Source organism: Carlito syrichta, unplaced genomic scaffold (assembly GCF_000164805.1).
Source record: "Carlito syrichta isolate Samal-C Ts95f unplaced genomic scaffold, Tarsius_syrichta-2.0.1 Scaffold306577, whole genome shotgun sequence".
NCBI lineage: Eukaryota > Metazoa > Chordata > Mammalia > Primates > Tarsiidae > Carlito > Carlito syrichta.
The window spans coordinates 703,029-721,431 of NW_007250673.1; the positions used below are offsets into that span (position 1 = coordinate 703,029).

General features: G+C 42.4%; 2 protein-coding genes and 1 pseudogene across 3 annotated transcripts in view; all 3 read right to left on the reverse strand.

Moving 5' to 3' along the window:
* The window catches only part of DOCK4 (dedicator of cytokinesis 4), a 534,984-nt gene that overhangs the window by 442,491 nt on the left and 74,090 nt on the right, over positions 1-18,403 (reverse strand). The gene's annotated exons all lie outside the window — the stretch shown is intronic.
* On the reverse strand, positions 1,379-2,950 carry LOC103265423 (annotated as a pseudogene). The gene has a single exon (XR_002482246.1). The product of XR_002482246.1 is annotated as a tubulin alpha-1A chain-like (transcript).
* LOC110596078 (tubulin alpha chain-like) lies at positions 2,319-3,116 on the reverse strand. The gene has a single exon (XM_021715023.1). The coding sequence runs from the start codon at positions 2,948-2,950 to the stop codon at positions 2,636-2,638; it is 315 nt and encodes a 104-aa protein (XP_021570698.1). The 5' UTR covers positions 2,951-3,116; the 3' UTR covers positions 2,319-2,635.

Here is an 18,403-nt window from a genome sequence, read left to right on the forward strand (position 1 = left end):
ATGCACTGCACTCCAGTCTGGGCGACAAAGTGAGACTCCAACTCAAAAAAAAAAAAAAAAAAAAAAAAAATCCTCGAATGGAAAGCAAAATGAAACAAAAAGCCCTTCAGTCTTGCTATTTCACCTACATTCCATATCCTTGGTTACAAAGTAGGAGGGCGCATGGGACACTTGGAGAAAGGTTATTAAAGGATGAACAGAATTTTCTCTGGCTTTAGGGAAATTTAGCCCTGGTTTCTACTTGTCCTTGGGCACTCGGCCGACAGCTTGACAGACCCACTTTCCCTGAAGGATTCATTAAGCAAAAAGGCCCCCATAAACCAGCCTTTACTCTTTGACAGGAGGTCTAAGTTTCACCCCTGAATTTCAACTGACGATGGATAGACATGAAATGGATAAACCCAGAGATTTAGTATTCAGGCCCCTTAGAACTTAGAATCTCTAATTTCAGGATCACCACCCCCCTCTACATTCCAGAAGAAGTGTCTATTTCTCTAATATTGATGTCCTTCTGAAACTCCTAGGTCTCTGTTCCAACTAAATTCCAGAATATAGATACAGGTCAGACCATTTCTCTCTAGTGTTTTGAGGAAAGGTGACAGGCTACAGTGTTGGTGGCCATGTATATACCAAGACCATCAAATGCAGAAGTATTCCCAGGGATAGTCCTTTCTAGCCAAACAGAAAGCAAAAGAGAGTCCAGAATCGATGGAGAAAGAATGTACCTTCCCATTTCAAAAATGTTCTTGTTATGAGCTTTTTCAAATAAATGAGCACACTTTCCTGCTTAATTTTATATTTAGGCTCTTGAATTTTACACCTCCTTGACTGAATGAAAAAGAATATAATATAAAAAGGCTGCTTGGATGAATGTTCATAAAAGACAAGGATTGCTTCTTTGGAAGAATATTATATACAGGCAGGTGGCTATTAAGTAGACTAGTATTTCTCAAACTGTGAGTCATCTCTCATTGATGCTTTCTGAAATGACTCGTGAAATATTTTTTGTGGAATGGAATAGAATGGAGTAGAATGGAATGAAAGAGAATATAAAAGAAAATGCTGGAGTGTATCACATGTCATCAGATTAACTATTATTTGGTGAAACTTGTACCATGGTAGGAGGCCAGAATGATGGCAACTTAACATTTGGAAACATGTACATGTGCTGTTCATATTACTTTGAATTCTTCACTCCATTACAAGACTTCAGAACCATTCAGTAGTAATTGGATTCAGTCTCAGAGTCTTCATAATTTAGACTCAAGATAAAGATCAATCAACTGGGTTGAGCCTTTACAACAATAACAACTTTCCTCCTTTCTGAGGTGTGGAAAGCCAGGAGTGACAAAAACCATCAAGACCCCACAACTTTTTTTTTTTTTTAAGACAGGGATTTATTTATTCAAAACCCATCACAGAAATGGACAGCTTGGGTCTATAACAAAGCATTCATGTTTTAAAGTATAGGTCAGTAGTTGTATATGAGAGCATCCACTGCTACATACAAATTAACTCATCAGACCACAAATTCTCAATGTTTAAAACAGAATCAGCTTCCCTGTAAAAGCAGCCCACCTTTGTGACATTTGAACTTTAGAATTCTTCTCCTTCTTCCTCTCCCTCTCCTTCAACAGAATCCACACCAACCTCCTCATAATCCTTCTCAAGGGCAGCCACATCCTCAAGGGCCTCAAAGAACTCTCCTTCCTCCATCCCCTTACCCACGTGCCAGTGTACAAAGGCACGCTTGGCATACATCAGGTCAAACTTGCGGTCCAGGCAAGCCCAGGCCTCAGCAATGGCTGTGGTATTGCTCAGCCACAGCTCTCTGCACCTTGGCCGGGTCTCTACTAGGCACCACGGTGGGAGGCTGGTAATTAATGCCAACCTTGAAGCCAGTGGGACATCAATCCACAAACTGGATGGTACGCTTGGTCTTGATGGTAGCAATGGCAGCACTGAGGTCTTTGGAAACCACATCAGCACAGCACAACAGGCAACAAGCCATGTATTTACCATGGCAAGGGTCACATTTCACCATCTGGTTGACTGGCTCAAAGCAAGCACTGGTGATCTCTGCTACAGGAAGAGATGTTCAGGGTTATTCAGGGTGGGCTTTCTCAGTAGAGATGACAGGGGCATATGTAGCCAGAGAGAAGTGAATGCGAGGATAGGGTACCAGATTGGTCTGGAATTCTGTCAGGTCAACATTCAGGGTTCCATCAAATCTAAGGGAAGCAGTGATGGAGCACACAATCTGGCCTATCAACCTATTCAGGTTGGTATAGGTTGGGTGCTCAATATCAAAGTTTCTACGACAGATGTTAGAGATGGCCTCATTGTCTACCATGAAGGCACAATCAGAGTGCTCCGGGGTGGTAAGGATGGAGTTGCAGGGCTCAACTACAGCTGTGGAAACCTGGGGGGCTGAGTAAATGGAGAACTCCAGCTTGGACTTCTTGCCATAATCCACAGAGAGACATTCCATCGGCAGGGAGGTGAACCTAGACCCAGCACCCCCACCAAGGCTGTGGAAAACCAAGAAGCCCTGAAGACCTGTGCACTGGTCAACCAGCTTGTGAATTCGGTCCAAGACAAAGCCAATGATCTCCATGCCAATGGTGGAGTTCCCTCAGGCATAGTTGTTGGCAGCATCTTCTTTGCCTGTGATGAGCTGCTCAGGGTGGAAGAGCAGGCAGTAGGTGCCAGTGTGAATTTCATCAATGACCGTGGGTTCCAGGTCTACAAACACTGCCCTGGGCACATGCTTGCCAGCGCCCATCTCACTGAAGAAGGTATTGAAGGAGTCATCTCCTCCCCCAATGGTCTTGTCACTTGGCATCTGGCCATCGGGCTGGATGCCATGTTCCAGACAATAGAGCTCCCAGCAGGCATTGCTGATCTGGACACCAGCCTGGCAGACATGGATGGAGATGCACTCAAGCATGGTTGCTGCTTTGTGGCTTTCAAGCGGATGGTGGAGACGACGAGGAGAGGTTGTTGCTTCTTACAGAGTGACTCTTAGGTGATCGATGTAAGAGAACCTGCCAAGACCCCACACCTTTTAAAGGAATCTCTTCCATAGACATCAGATTTTGACATGATGGGTTGACCCAATGAAGGGTATAAGAGTGTTTTTACTAATATCTTTAAATAACTTTTAAAATAATACTAAATAGGCCAAGCATGGTGACTCATGCCTATAATCTCAGCACTTTGGGAGGCTGAGGCAAGAAGACTGCCTGAGTCCAGCGTTCGAGACCAGCCTGGGCAACTTGGTGAGACCTCATCTCTACAATAAATTTTTTTAAAAATTAGCTTGGTGTTGTGATGCATGTCTGTACTTCCAGCTACTTGGAAGGCTGGGTGGAAGGATCCCCTGAGCCCAGCAGGTCAAGGCCGCGGTGGCTGTGAGCACCCCACTGCATTCCAGCCTGGGTGAAAGAATGAGAATTCGTCTCAAAAAACTAGGTACATAAATAAATAAATTGAAAGTCAGTGTATTTTTCAGTAAATATAACTCAAATCTATTGATAAATATGGATTGAATTTTAAGTCACTTAAAAATAGCTAAAACCATAGAGGTAAATAGCATTCTATTAACATAGTTAACCTCTAGCTTTTTACTCTCCATTATGATTTTGTCAAACCTGGGCATGTATCAATCTGTCTACCTAGCTATCGTTTTATACCTCCTCTTTTCCTGACACAGTATCATACATACTGTGGTTGGTTGAGAAAAAATTATTTTCTGAATGGAAAGACTACATAAGACATATTATATTTATTCCAGTACCCAATTATAGTCTAGTTCATTTATTAAATTTTATTTCCTAAAGCAAATTATTATTAGCTATATAACCTGTCTCCTTAAGGCAACAGAAAGCCATCAATCCAAGCATTTAGTCTTATTTCCACTCAATGAACACCCTGCTGCCTGATTAAGCTGCCTGTAGACTAGTATGTAAGGAACTAAAGAGCATCTTGAATAGAAATTCAACCTCAGAAACAAATATATATACATATATATGGGGTTTTTTGTTTTTTTGAATCAGAGTCTTACTCTGTTGTCCAGGCTGGAGTACAATAACATACTCATGGCCACTGCAGCCTGGACCTGCTGGGCTCAGGTGATCCTTCCACTTCAGCCTTCCAAGTAGCTGGAACTACATGCACATGCCACCATGCCCAGCTAATTCTTTGATTTGTTATAGAGACAAGGTCTCATCATGTTGCCCAGGCTGGTCTCAAACCTGTGGACTCGGGCAATCCTCTTGCCTCCACCTCCCAAAGTGCTAGGATTACAGGTGTGAGCCACTGCGCCCAGCCAAAAATTTATATTTTTAAAAAGACACAATAGTTTTTTCTCTTTTCCAAGGGTTCCATAAAATTCTAGTTATTCTTCTCACCAAAAAATTAAACCACTGTAAATTATCCCAAAGTTTAATGATTAAAAAAACTGAATTTTGTTGCTTTCCTAGAGGAATATTTGAAAGGTCAAAGTATATAGAAAATGATAAGAGAAACTGATCCTTGTTAATCCTTTCTACATTCTCCCTAATTCCAGGCCACCTGCCCCCATATAATAATCTAAATCTTTAGCCAAAAGGAGAAAGGCAAATAGTTGTCAACAATCAAGAACCAATCAGATTTTTCTCTTATGTCATATACCACTGCCACAGGCCGAAAGGGGATTTCTTTGAGTCAATTTCCAAAGATGTAGAGTAAATCAAATATATTTTCAACATTTGCCTCACTGTGGCTTATAACTCAAATCAATAGCTTGCAAAATTTCAAAGCTCTGAAGAAAGTCAGAAAAAGAATGAAACCTGTTTCATTTTATATCTAAGATAACTACATTAATATCAAAGAAATGTAGAAACTATGAAGGACTTGCAACACACAAAAAGGCATTATCTGCTTGTAGACTTTTCTCCCTGTGGTTTATTTCACATCTGCAATCAATCCCAAGATGGCTTATAAATCACTCAGGCTTAATCACGTCACAATCCCCACTCTCACAGACAAGTACAATGCACTTAGGGAACACAAATAATTTTTATTACCTTAATCCAGACATTTAGGAAAAGACTTATCCTACAAAATGTCTTAATTTATTCACTTACTCACACTTATGTAGCACCTGTTATGTGTCAAGCCCTTTGCTGGGGCATGATATGATAAACAAGAATTGTCTTTACCCTCAAAAAGCACAACTAAGTGGAAGACTAAAAACAAATAGAGTCCAAGATCAAATATTGTAAATACCATCAGAATGATATCAACAAAATACTCCAAGAGTCAAAACAAAGGTAGAAATTACCACTAGTAGGTAATCACATAGGGATTTTTTGGGAAGAGACCACATTTGAATTGGGTCTTAAAGAATGAATAGGCCAAGTGCAGTGGCTCATGCCTGTAATCCCAGCACTTTGGGAGGCAGAGGTAAGAGAATTTCCTGAGCCCAGGGGTTTGAGACTAGTCTGGGGCACTTGGCGAAAACTCGTCTCTATGGTAAATAAAAAAAATTAGCCAGGCGTGGTGGCGCATGCCTGTGGTTCCAACTACTTGGAAGGCTGAGGTGGAAGGATCACCTGAGTCCAGCAGGTCGAGGCTGTGGTGGCCATGAGCATGCCACTGCACTCCAGCCTGGGCGACAGCGAGACTCCGACTCAAAAAGAAGAATGAATAGTATTGAGAAAGCAGAGACTGATGATAACTCAAAAAGTGTAAAAAGAAATGACATTTTCCAGAAGGCTAGTATGTATGCCAGCACTGTGCTATGAGCTCTCATTTATGATTTATGATATCTCATCATTTCTCTCTTTCTTTTTTTCTTTCCTTTTTTTTTTCTTTGAGTCAGGGTTTCATTCTGTTGCCCAGGCTGGAGTGCAGTGGCCCAACCTCTTGGGCTCAGTCAATTCTTCAGCTTCAGCCTCCTGAGTAGTTGAGATTACAGGCATGTGCCACCACACTTGGTTAATTTTTTAATTTTTTTTTTTGTAGAGACAAGGTCTCACTATGTTGCCCAGCTGGTTTCGAACTCCTGGGTTCAAGTGATCCTCCTGTTTTAGCTTCCCAAAGTGCTGAGATTACAGGCATGAGCCACCATGCCCAGTCTTGTCATTTCTTTACAATAGGAAAACACAGTGGGATTCAGCTGTAGGATTTAGGAGAGAAGCAAAAAAGCAGGAAAAATGCTTTGGGTGAGAATACAGAGTACCTCCAACACTGAGCCTAGAAAGTTGGATTCTATAGAAGGGAAAGATGGGAAACTACCAAACGTGTTTCTGAATTCAAGAAAGACAGAAAAAAGAAAAAGGAAGGGAAGGAAGGAAATACAGATGAATTAAACCCTTGGTGAAAAAAATATAATAAAAATAAAATAAATTTTAAAAAGAAAAGAAAGAGTAGAAAGAGAAAAAAAGAAAGGTTATTGGGTCATACATATTGTTATGGATAATTGGTATAAATAATTGCCAAGCACATTTAAAATTTTTGTGATGGCTTATGTGGTATCTGTATGCTACAATTCACAAAAAATGTTAAGACTTGGAAGGGTCCTAAAAGGTCACTTATTTCACCTTCTACCCAATTGAATAAATCCCTCTGCATCACCCTAGATGCACTTACACAACAGAGAACTTCCCACTGCTCCCCTGCTATGTGTCAAGCCCTCTGCCAGCGATGGTTACATCTCTTTTCAGCTTGAGAGGTTGGAAAGCATTTCTTTGAGCTAAAATCTCCTTTACAGCTTGGTCCTTTGGTCCCAGATCACACACAAAACAACATTTCCCCACTATTCTAAGACAGGCTTTCTTCACATTTTAACAACTATAAAATCAGAGGGCAACTTACAATCAACTATTTGCTATAACTTTAATAGGCAGCAATTTTTTAGAGGCAAATAAAATAATTATGCATTTTATAACCAGTGGTGTCGCATATACAATAAAAAACAGTAAAATGATATTTTACATAAGCTTAGTCAAATCTTTCTTCAATGGCTAGTATCTTTCCCCTAGTTGACAAATGTCCTCAAAAGTAGAGGCATCAAGCCTAGGTTCTAAAGCCAGACACTCCTCACTCAGCCTAGCAACAGTCTCCCATTCACTAACTGGGTGACACTGACCCGGGTCACACTTCTTGGTATTTCAGTTTCCTCATCTGTGAAATGGGGCTAACACTGATACCTGCCTCATAGGCTTTCTGTGTGTGCACGTCATTGGATATCACATGCAAAGTCCTTTGCATAGTGGTTGACACGCAGTCAGCATTTAGGTATTAGCTGTCGTCATCGTCATCGTCATCATCATCATCATCATCATCATCATCTACCTCTAGATTAAATATTCCTTCTCTACCATCATCCCCCATAAAATATAGCTGTTAAAACTTTTGTCCAGTTCTGAGTTCACTTCAATTTGTCAACATCCTCCTAAAAAATGTTTTGTCTGAAAATGGACACCATATGCTCTCAGTGGTTTGGCTTGTAGCACACAAAGACCATGACTGCCCTTACTTTTGATATTAAATACAGAGCATGGATTGCATCTCCTAGAGATGAAGAAGAATGACTGGAGAATTATTTGAAGAAGAATTTTTACAATTCACATAATTAGGAACTAAAGGTGGAGATCAAATATGAATACCAGAATATTAGAATATCATATCGGGTGAAGACAACAAGGATGGTTCCTGATTCCAGACAGGTGAGAAAGGCTCATTACAAATCCAGATTCTGGGAGAGACATTCACCACACGTCTGCCCTTACTCAACTCCACTGCAACTGCCTGTTCCTATGCTATGGGCTAAATGTTTGTGTCCCTCAAAAATATATGCTAACCTGTTGGGAGGTGGTGGCAAGAGGATTGCCTGAGCCCAGGGGTTCGAGGCCAGTCTGGGTGACATGGAGAGACCTCATCTCTACAATAAATCAAGAAATTAGCCAGGCATGGTGGTGCACACCTTTAGTTCCAACTACTTGGAAGGGTGAGGCAGAAAGATCGCCTAAGCCCAGCAGGTCAAGGATGTAGTGGACGCTAGAGTGCCATTGCACTCCAGCCTGGGCAACAGAGAGAGATTCCCATTCAAAAGAAAAAAGAAAAAAATCCATATGTTGAAGCCCTAACTCGAGTGTGATTGTATCTGCAGGTGGGACATCTTTGTAGGTAATGTAGTTTAGATTAGGTAATGAGGTTTAGATTAGGTAACGAGGATAGACCCCTCATAATGGGATTAGTGGCCTTATAAGAAAAGAAACACAGAGAGAGATCTCTCTCCACAAGCACATACCAAGAAAAAGCCACAGTGAGAAGGTGACTATCTATAAGACAGGAGGCAGATGTTCACCAGAAATCAAACCTGCCTTGGTCTTGGAATTCTGTCTTTTTTGGAGTACAGCAGTGTGATCACGGCTCACTGAAGCCTTGACCGCCTGGGCACAAGCAATTCACTAGCCTCAGCCTCCGCAGTAACTGGGACTACAAGTGTGCCACTAAAGTCCAGTTATTTTATTTTTTTTTTTAGTTGGAGTTTCACTCCGTTGCCCAGGCTGGAGTCCAGTGGCATACTCACGGCCACCCCATCGGTGACCTACTGGGCTCAGGTGATCCTTCTGCCTCAGTCTTCCAAGTAGCCGGAACTACAGGTGCATGCTACCACATAAATATGTATTTATTTATTGTAGAGACAAGGTCTCATCAAGTTGCCTGGGCCGGTCTTAAACCCACGGGCTCAGGCAATCCACTCATTTTGGCCTCCCAAAGTGCTGGGATGACAGGCTGAGCCACTGAACCCGGCCTTTTAAAAAATTTTTTGATTTTAGAGAGCTACAGTCTCACTAAGTTGCCCAGACTGTTCTCGAACTCCTGAGCTCAACAATCCTCCTGCGTCAGCCTCCCAAAGTGCTGGGATTAAAAGCACAAGTCACCACACCGGGCCTGATCTTGAAATTCAAATCTCCAGAACTGTGAGAAAGAATTGTCTGTTGTTAAAGTCACCCAGTCTTTGGCATGTTGTGAGAGCAGCCTGAACAGACTCAGATAGCAATTGGCACCAAGAATCAGGTAAGAGATAAGAAGCTGGTAGCATCAATAGTAGCAGCAATTCTGGCAACCAATGTATGTGCAGTAAGAACCAGGGCAATGGTATGGAGTCCAGCTACCTCTAAACGAACAAAAAAGCTACTTCCTGCCTGTTAAGCAGCAAACACAATAAATACCTCCAAGAAGGATTGATTCCTTTGAACAGAAACGTGAATCCCAAAGCAAGGTAAGATGCCACAGTTAAAAGTGGGTTCTGGTTCCAGTAAGTACCAATCCTAATAGCAGGCGCTCCCACTGGTCTTATATGCAGCAGTTTCATCAAGAGTATAATTTTTTAAATAACAAGGACAATTTATGAATGAGACACAGTTTAGGAAAAAGAGAATATCTAATTCTCTCTCTCTCTTTTTTTTTTTTTGAGTTGGAGTCTCACTCTGTCACCCAGGTTGGAGTACAATGGCACACTCTCAGTCATTGCAGCCTTGACCTGCTGAGCTCAGGTGATCCTTCCACCTCAGCCTTCCAAGTAGCTGGAACTACAGGCACATGCCATCATGCTTGGCTAATTTTTTGATTTATTGTAGAGACAAGGTCTCGCCAAATTGTCTAGGCTGGTCTTGAACCCATGGGCTCAGGTAATACTTTCACCTCTGCCTCCCGAAGTGCTGGGATTACAGGCATGAGCCACCGTGCCTGGCCTGGGATTTCTTTTTATCTAACTTTAAATGAAAGGAGATAGGAAAAGTATCAAATTAACAAATGCAGTGGCAGCCTGATACTTCTGTTGCCAGGGTGTCAAAACAGTAAGTGCTTTACAGATTAACAGGGAAAATTAAAAGTTTTCCTAATATATATTCTGAAGGCGACACAACTAGAGCCACCAATAAAAATGAACTGAAAAACGAGGCAAGTCAATGACTTTAGAGTACAGGGAGATAACAGAGTTGTCAGTCTGAGAGCCAGAGAACTAAGATATCAGCATGCCATCGACACAGGTCTCCACTGAAAAAAGAATGGTTGTTAGTTGAGAAAAAAGTACAGGAATCAAGGGACTATGAAGGACTCCAACCAAGCTACAACATTTTGCAAGGTGCAGTTTATAAAGAAAGCAAAACACAATATCTCAATGACATTTTAGTTACCATTCAGCTCAACCCCCTTGCGGTTAAGATGAGGAAAAACAGACTAAGATGGAACAACACAGCTCTCAAGTGCCTAAATTCACGCTTTTCCCTCTCAAAAGTTTGTAACCTACTCCAAGATGAACACAGCTGAGGCTGGGTGCAGTGGCTCACGCACTTTGGGAGGCTGAGGCAGGAGGACTGCTTGAGCCCAGGAGTTTGAGACCAGCCTGGACAACACAGTACAACCTCGTCTCTACAAAAAATACAAAATGTATTGGGCATGGTGGTGCATGCCTGTAGTCCCAGATACATGGCAAGCTGAGACAGAACCAGGATCACACCACTGCACTCCACCCTGGGCAACAGAGTGAGGCTCCATCTGAAAAGGAAAAAAAAAAAGCCAAAAAAAACTAACATAGCTGAATTATCCCAAGAAAAACCAAGGGCTCATATGCATGGCACTAGTGAAGGACAGAAGTAAAAGGTCAGTTAAAATAACAAACCAACCAATACCATGCTCTATGGTCGCTCCTGGAACAAGACTGTGTTCTTCGCTCCCTGTGCGGCAATACCCAGACCATATTCAGAGTCAAAGACCTCAACGCACTTGCTCTGCAGTGTTCATAGGTTCCACACAAGAACATACTTTGACAGGAAAACTTTGAGGCTGAGCTGCTGGGTTTTTGATGACCATTCCTTGTTTGTTCGTTTTTTTTGAGTCGGGGTCTCACACTGCTGCTCAGGCTGGAGTGCAGTGGCACACTTCTGGCCACCACAGCCTTGACTTGCTTAGGCAATCCTTCAGCCTCAGTCTTCCAAGTAGCTGGAACTGTAGGTATGCACCACTACACCCAGCTAATTTTTTGATTTAGTGTAGAGATGAGGTCTCATTGCCCAGGCTGGTCTCGAACCCATGGACTCAGGCAATCCTCTTGCCTCTGCCTCCCAAAGTGCTTGGAACACAGGTGTGAGCCCCCGCACCCGGCCCTCCTTTTTTAAATTATTTTGTTTTATTGTATTTTATTTATTTCTTAGATACTTGAGTTCTTACATCAGGCTATTCTTTAAGATGAATATTCTTAGATTTCCTGGCCAGTCTTTGTTTCACGGAAATAAAACACATTCCATATTTTAAGTCGTAGTGAATTCTCAAACGACATATAAAAATGGAGTCTTGAGGCTTCATTCAAATTCCCTGTTCCCTCTCTGCCCCCACAAAATTAAAAAGCAAATACTCAGAAAAAGAAATCATCTTACCTGATGCTTTTTTAAAAATACAGGGAAAAAATACATGAAAGGATTTTTTCCTTGCCGTTCAGCCTCTCTATAGCAGCCCTGCACAAATCACTAAGAAACAAAGAGAGCTTTGCAAGGATTCCTCTTAAGCCTTGCTGGCAACCTTCCAACGCACAGAGCTGGATGAGGCTAACAGTGAAGATATGTTTTCAGAACCTGCATTAATACCTGACCTTGGGCTGGTAGAGCACAGAACTGCACACCTGGTTAGCACAAGGCTCTACAGCTGGTGGAAAAAAATCTTTCTTCCTCAACGCCCTGTCTTCCTCCCAAATCTGGAGAGTCCACAGGTGACTATCACCAGTCCTGAAGGGCACAGCCAGAACCACCAGACCCATCATCTCTGTTACTCCCATTTCGGAGGAAGCATCATGTAACATCTATCACTAACATCCTGCCTCTCTGACCCCAGACACAGTAACTTCACTTGTAAAGCTCAGAGGCTCTCAGAGCTTGCTATGTCCAATGCCTTCAAAGAATCCCCAATCCCATGACAGTCCTCTTCCATAAGGGACAGGAGAATGTCTACAGGTGCCACAAAGTTATCACAAGACTGCTCAAAAAGTAGCAATCTGCTGTGGTTAGTTGTGCCAACTTGGCTAGGTTATAGCATCCAATTATTCAATCAAGCACTAATCTAGGCATTGCTGTGAAGGTATTCTGTAAATGTGGTTAACATTTACAATCAGCTGACTTCAAATACAGTAAAGGCAAACTTACTCTTGAGAATATCGGTGGGTCTCACCCAATCAGTTGAAAGGCCTAAAAAGCAAACACTGAGGTTTCCCTGAAGAAGAAATTCTGACTCAAAACTGCAGCATCAACTCCTGCCCAAGAGTTTCCTAATACATATGAGGGAAACAAAAAACCCTGGAATTATCTTTAGAAGGGCAGGCCCTTTGTAGTACAGGTTTCCCCCACTAGGTAAGCATTCTAGGAACCCATCAGTTTTTACCTGGAAGTTTGTCACAATTTGTGGAAGAAATGACCTGAGTTGTGTGTAAACAGGTGACGGGTTTATCCACCATGACAACACACTTGCCCACACCATGCTGAGAGTTCAGCAGTTTGTGACCAAAACGGCTTGATCCCCACACCCCACCCTCCCTATTCACCCCATCTTGCCCTGAGCGACCTTTTGATTGTTTCCCCAGTGAAAAAAGTCCTCAAAGGGAAATGTTTTGCTGATGTGGAAGAGGTGAAACAAAACAGAAGAAGCACTAAAAGGTATCAAAACTGATGAATTTAAAAACTGTTTTGAGCAGTGGAAAAAGTATCTCTATAGGTGTGTTGCATCAAACAGAGGGTGCTTTGAAGGTGACTGTTGTTTAAGCATGTAAGAATTTTTATATATAAATTCCGGGTTTCTTTGGGTCCCTCCTCATATAAAGGATGCAATATATACGTATAAAAAAGTCTCCTACAAGTTCAGTTTCTCTGGAGGATATAGTCTGATACATACTCATATAATGAGAACGATGCAAATACTCTCTTTGCATCATTATAGACCTTTTTTTCTTTTTTTTTTTTTTGAGTCAGAGTCTCACTCTGTCACCCAGACTGGAGTACACGATCACGGCCACCGCGGCCTCAACCTGTTAGGCTCAGGCGGTCCTTCCACGTCAGCCTTCCAAGAAGCTGGAACTACAAGCATGTAACAACATGTCCAGTCAATTTTTTTTTAATTGTAGAGCCTAGGTTCTGCTAAGTTATCCATACTGCTATTGAACCCCTGGGCTCAAACAATCCTCTCGCTTCCACCTCCCAAAGTGCTGGGATTACAGGCATGAGCCACCATGCCCGTCTATTGTAGACGTCTTTAAATTAGGGTTGCAAACTCAAATGCCAATGGGGGCTAGGCAGTTCATGTCACTGCAGTAGCTGGTGGTTGGACAATCAGTGACAGTAAACAGGCTTCCCTGGTGTCCAGGAGACATGAGGGAGTGCTGGGAACAACACTGAACTGGGGACACTTACAGGGAACAGTGGAGTCGCCAGGCTGCAGTGGGGGCCTAGTGCCACTAGATGCTCCATTTGTTCAAGAGAAGCCAGAAAGCCATGATTTTAAAGTGTAATACCGCCCATCCCATTCTTAACTACTGGCACCTAGTTCAAACTTAAAGCATGCAGTAATTTAATAATTTAACTCTGTGGAGATCAAATACAACAAGGCTGGGAGCCAGAGGGGAGAGGAGGAAACAAACTGTGTAAATGCACTAGCTCATTTAGTCTTCACAACATCTCTATGAGGTAAGTACTGTTATCATGCCCCTTTTGCAGATGAATAAACAGTGGCATAGAAAGGTCTCATAGCTACAGAGTATTTAGGGCTGCTCGGATATCAACCCTGGCAGAGGACAGGGCCGACTACATTGCATACTTTTGTCTAGTATCTTGTTATTGAAGAGTTTGGAGCCTTTTAAAAAATATATATATTTATTTTGAGTTGAGGGGTCTCACTCTGTCACCCAGGCTGGAGTGCAGTGGTGTAATCATGGCTCACTGTAGTCTCTAACTCCTGGACTCAAGCAATCCTCTCATTTCAATTTCCTGAGTAGCTGTACTACAGGCATACACCACTATACCCGGCTAATTTTTTAATGTTTTCTTTTTAGAAATAAGGTCTCTCTATGTTGCCCAAGCTGGTTTCAAACTCCTGGCCTCGAGTGATTCTTTTGCCTCAACTTCCTGAGTTGCCGTCATCACAGGCAGGAGCCACCACGTCCGGCTGAAGCACTTACTTTTCATTTTTGTATGTTATAATAGGCTTGTAAAGGCAGTCATGGAAATGTTACAGGTAGAGAAAATGTGACTCAGAAAACTAAAGACATGGTGAATGTCTCACCCACAAAGAAGAACCAATAATTCAATGAAAGCTTCTCTCCCTTACCTTTCAACTTAGAAGGTATACCACTTTCTCAGGGAAGCTAATCACCAATACATTTCTAATGAATGGCCTTGCTGGGTTTATGTACTATTATTATTTAAAATATAATCATGTTTTAAAATAAAAATTTTCATCAGTGAAAAGATTTAGAAAATAATATAATGAACCCCAGAGTGCCTAATATTCAGTTTTAAAAATTATATTTTACAAGCACAATGGAAATCTCATACCTGTTCTTTACAAAAGTAACCAGGATCCTGGATTTTGTGCATATCATTCATATCATGTGCAAGTATTTACACTGTTACTTCACACACACATCATTGTATCTCCCATGGTTTTGCATGCTTTTAAACCTGAAGTCATTGGTGCCATAAGATATATATCCTTCTGCAACTTGCCTGTTTCCCTTATGCTATGCATTTGACACTTATCTGTTTTTACTATTGCATAGCATTTCAGTGCATAAAAATGAACCAGGGTATTTACCCCTTTGTCTGTTATTAGATATTTAGGTTGCATTATGTGCAATGGAGCAAAGCACATTCTCACCTGTGTTTTCTTGTAGATAAGTGAAGCTTTTTTTAAGGGCAGGTAAGTAGGGTGACTAAAATAACCTTACTATGGTAATGTAAAATGCCAACATTAGGGGAAGTGCATAAGTTAGGGATATAAGGGGACTCTTTCTATGATTTTCGCAATTTTTCTGAAACTCTAAAATTAGTTCAAAATCAAAAGGTTTTTTAAAAAAGGAAAAGAGCATCACTTTTAGGCCACTCCAAGCAATTCCCCACAGGGTTGCAACACTTTTGGCTGAATTCCGGGCACAGAGGAGACCTCCACAGCAGTGGAAACAGGAAAAGGGGTAAGGCCAGGGTCCCTGAGTCCTACAATGTCACAACCCTACTATGTGAACCTGACTGTTTAGAACACCTCAATTAAAAAAATTAGAAAATAAATAAATAAAGGAAAAGAAAAAGAACACTTCAAATAGCGGAGCTTACATATGTTCAAGAATGGTTAAGTAAGGCCGGGCATGGTGGCTCACACCTATAATCCCATCACTTTAGGCAGCTGAGGCAAGAGGATTTCCTGAGCCCAGGAGTTCAAGACCAGTCTGGGCAACTTGGCAAGAACTCATCCCTACAATAAATCAAAAAATTAGCCAGGCATGGCGACGAGCCTGTAGTCCCAGCTACTTGGAAGGCTGAGGTGGAAGGATCACCTGAGCTCAGCTGGTGAAGGCTGTGTTGGCTGTGAGCTTGCCACTGCACTCTAGGCTGGATGACAGAGTGAGACTTCTACTCAAAAAAGAGATGGTTATGTAAAACAAAGGAATTCTTTGAATGTTTACAAATCAAGACAAGAAAAATTTATTTAAATTGAAAAGACAACAAAGATCCATTAGAATCAAAAAGTCTCTCAAGCTATAGGTCCGCTCTGTCCGGCATGTGAAATGACTCATCTTTTCCATAGGTTTAAACTGAGTCTGACATATTTATTTCATTCTATGCATTTTGGGGCCCATCTAAAAGTTTGAGATCCTCTAAGCAATAGGGGATGGAAGGACCTCTGAAATCAAATCAGTTCTTTGTCCTCCTGTTCTTTCCAAGCAGTCAGGTGTCCTGTGCCAAGAGAAAAGCATGTTTATGTAAAGTCCCCTGAGAGTGGGACTAACAAGAGCTGCATGAGCCAAACCCAACCACAGCCATCTCCTCTAGGAAGCCTGCCAGGGCTAACCTCATCTGAACCACATCACTCATCTCCTCCTCCCTCTCTTTGGACTTACACATTCCCTTTGGCCTCAATCACTTAGCACTTGTGGATTTATTTTGAGTCGTAGTCTCACTCTGTCGCCCAGACTGAAGTGCAGCAGCCGCTCCCGGCCACCGCAGCCTCAACCTACTGGGCTCCGGCGATCCTTCCGCCTCAGCCTTCCAAGTAGCTGAAACTACAGGCGCGTGCTACCATGCCCGGCTAATTTTTTGATTTATTGTAGAGATGAGGTCTCGCCTGCCCAGGCGGGTCTCGAACCCATGGGTTCAGGCAATCCACTTACCTCAGCCTCCCAAAGGCGCGGGATTACACCGAGCCCGGCACTTGTGGATATTTTGATTGGGATCATCTGTAAGTCCCTGTTCTGTTTTCTCTTCCTACACGGACTGTAAACTCCTTAAGGCATTATGTCACTCCATCAACAAGTGCAATTGCCAGAAGAGAGTAGCAAGAAGATAAACTGGAAAGGAGCACCGGGGCTTGGTTTCCAGTAACATGGCTGCAACCACCCTCTAAGGATATTACCATTTTGGGAGGGACTCTATTTCCTCATTGTTCTTCCATTTCTAAGGCAGTTTCCTCCCATTAAATCCCATTTGTAAATCATCTGTTCATTTCACCTTCCTCTACTAGTAGCTTTTTACATACAAGACACATGGACCCAGGGAGATAGAATTCTTGCCAATAAGAAGTGTCTGGTTATTTTATTTTTTGGTACCTCTCACAGTATAAGTAACCCACTATCAGCTAAACACTACTCAATAAGTGTTGGTTAAAGTGACACAGTGATAAGCCAGTGGCTGGGGAACAGACAGACTCAGCAGATCCTTTATCTAAAGTGTGTTTTCTCAATCTAGCCTCCTCGGTCGTGGCCCACACTTTGACATTTTAGTACCGTATGGCTGAGTGAGGATCCAAAGGCCACACTAAAAATTGCCAGGCCCTTTGGCATTTCCCACGTTTGCCCAGGCGAATGGCACAAGATGCCCAGCTCACAGCTGCAGCCTGAGTCAGGTCTAGGAGGACAGGGTCTCTCCAGGATGCCAGGTCAGCAAGGAACCAGGGCAGTGGCTCCAGGCCTTTGCAGGTCAGCACCTCGATGCCAAAGCTAACAATCTAATACTCATTTACCCAGCTTTCTGGCACAGCTGAGAAAGTACTCTGGTGGTTTTGCAACCATCTTTCCAGCAGAAGTATCCCGAAATGCCATACCTCTAAGGCACACTGGGATGCTTAGGAATCCAAGCAACCTATACCAGGACTACTGGCACAAGACAAACAGAAAGGTGTGACAAGAGGCATCCCATCCCAGAATATGCCTGGATTTTATCATTAGCGGTTTCTGTCCTACTGGGTTATAAAACGCCTCTCGCTTGTTAAAATTGTTTCAAGTGCTACTCTCATAAGCTATAAACTCGAAATTTTCTGGTGCTTCCGTAAGAGCAGCTTAAATAATATCTATGTTGTGAAAAGGAGAAAAATTGAAGGTGGCTTTAAGGTAGGGACCAAGCACTTTGGGGAGGTATAAAGGCACCAGGTACCAGAGAGAAGAGGTAGTAAGCATCAGGCGAGCACTGGAGAAAGAAAAGGCAATTGTGAAGGCCGGATGCAGTGGCTCAAGCCTGTCATTTCAGCACTTTGGGAGACCGAAGCAAAAGGACTGCCTGAGCTCAGGGGTTTGAGACCAGCCTGGGCAACTAGGTGAGACCTCATCTCTACAATAAATTAAAAAATGAGGCAAGCATAGTAGTGTGCACCTATAGTTCAAGCTACTTGGAAGGCTGAGGCGGAAGGATCACCTGAGCCCAGCAGGTCGAGGCTGCGGGGGTTGTAAGCGTGCCACTGCACTCCAGTCTAGGCAACAAAGTGAGACTCCAATGCAAAAAAAGAAAAAAGAAAAAGAAAAGGAAAAGAAAAGAAAGGGCAAGTGTGAGTCAAAGATCCTTCAGATCTGGAAGGAGGGTATTTCATGAGCACAAGTGTTTAAGCTTAGGCTGAGATCACTAAACCACATCCCTGAACAATGTTTTGCTGTTATTTGTCATATCTCATTACTCCAGACATTCAAATCTCTCAACAACGTATGAACATACACACACTAACAAACTCCCATAGACTAGACCTAAGACTGGTTTGGCTCACAGAAAACTGAGCCACATGCAAGCATATGTTGTTCAGGAAAAGGGCCACAAGCTTGCGGTACTGAATGTGGTATATTTAGAGACACTACCGAAATCTTCCCAGTTTTGATGCTAAAGCTGGCTATTCA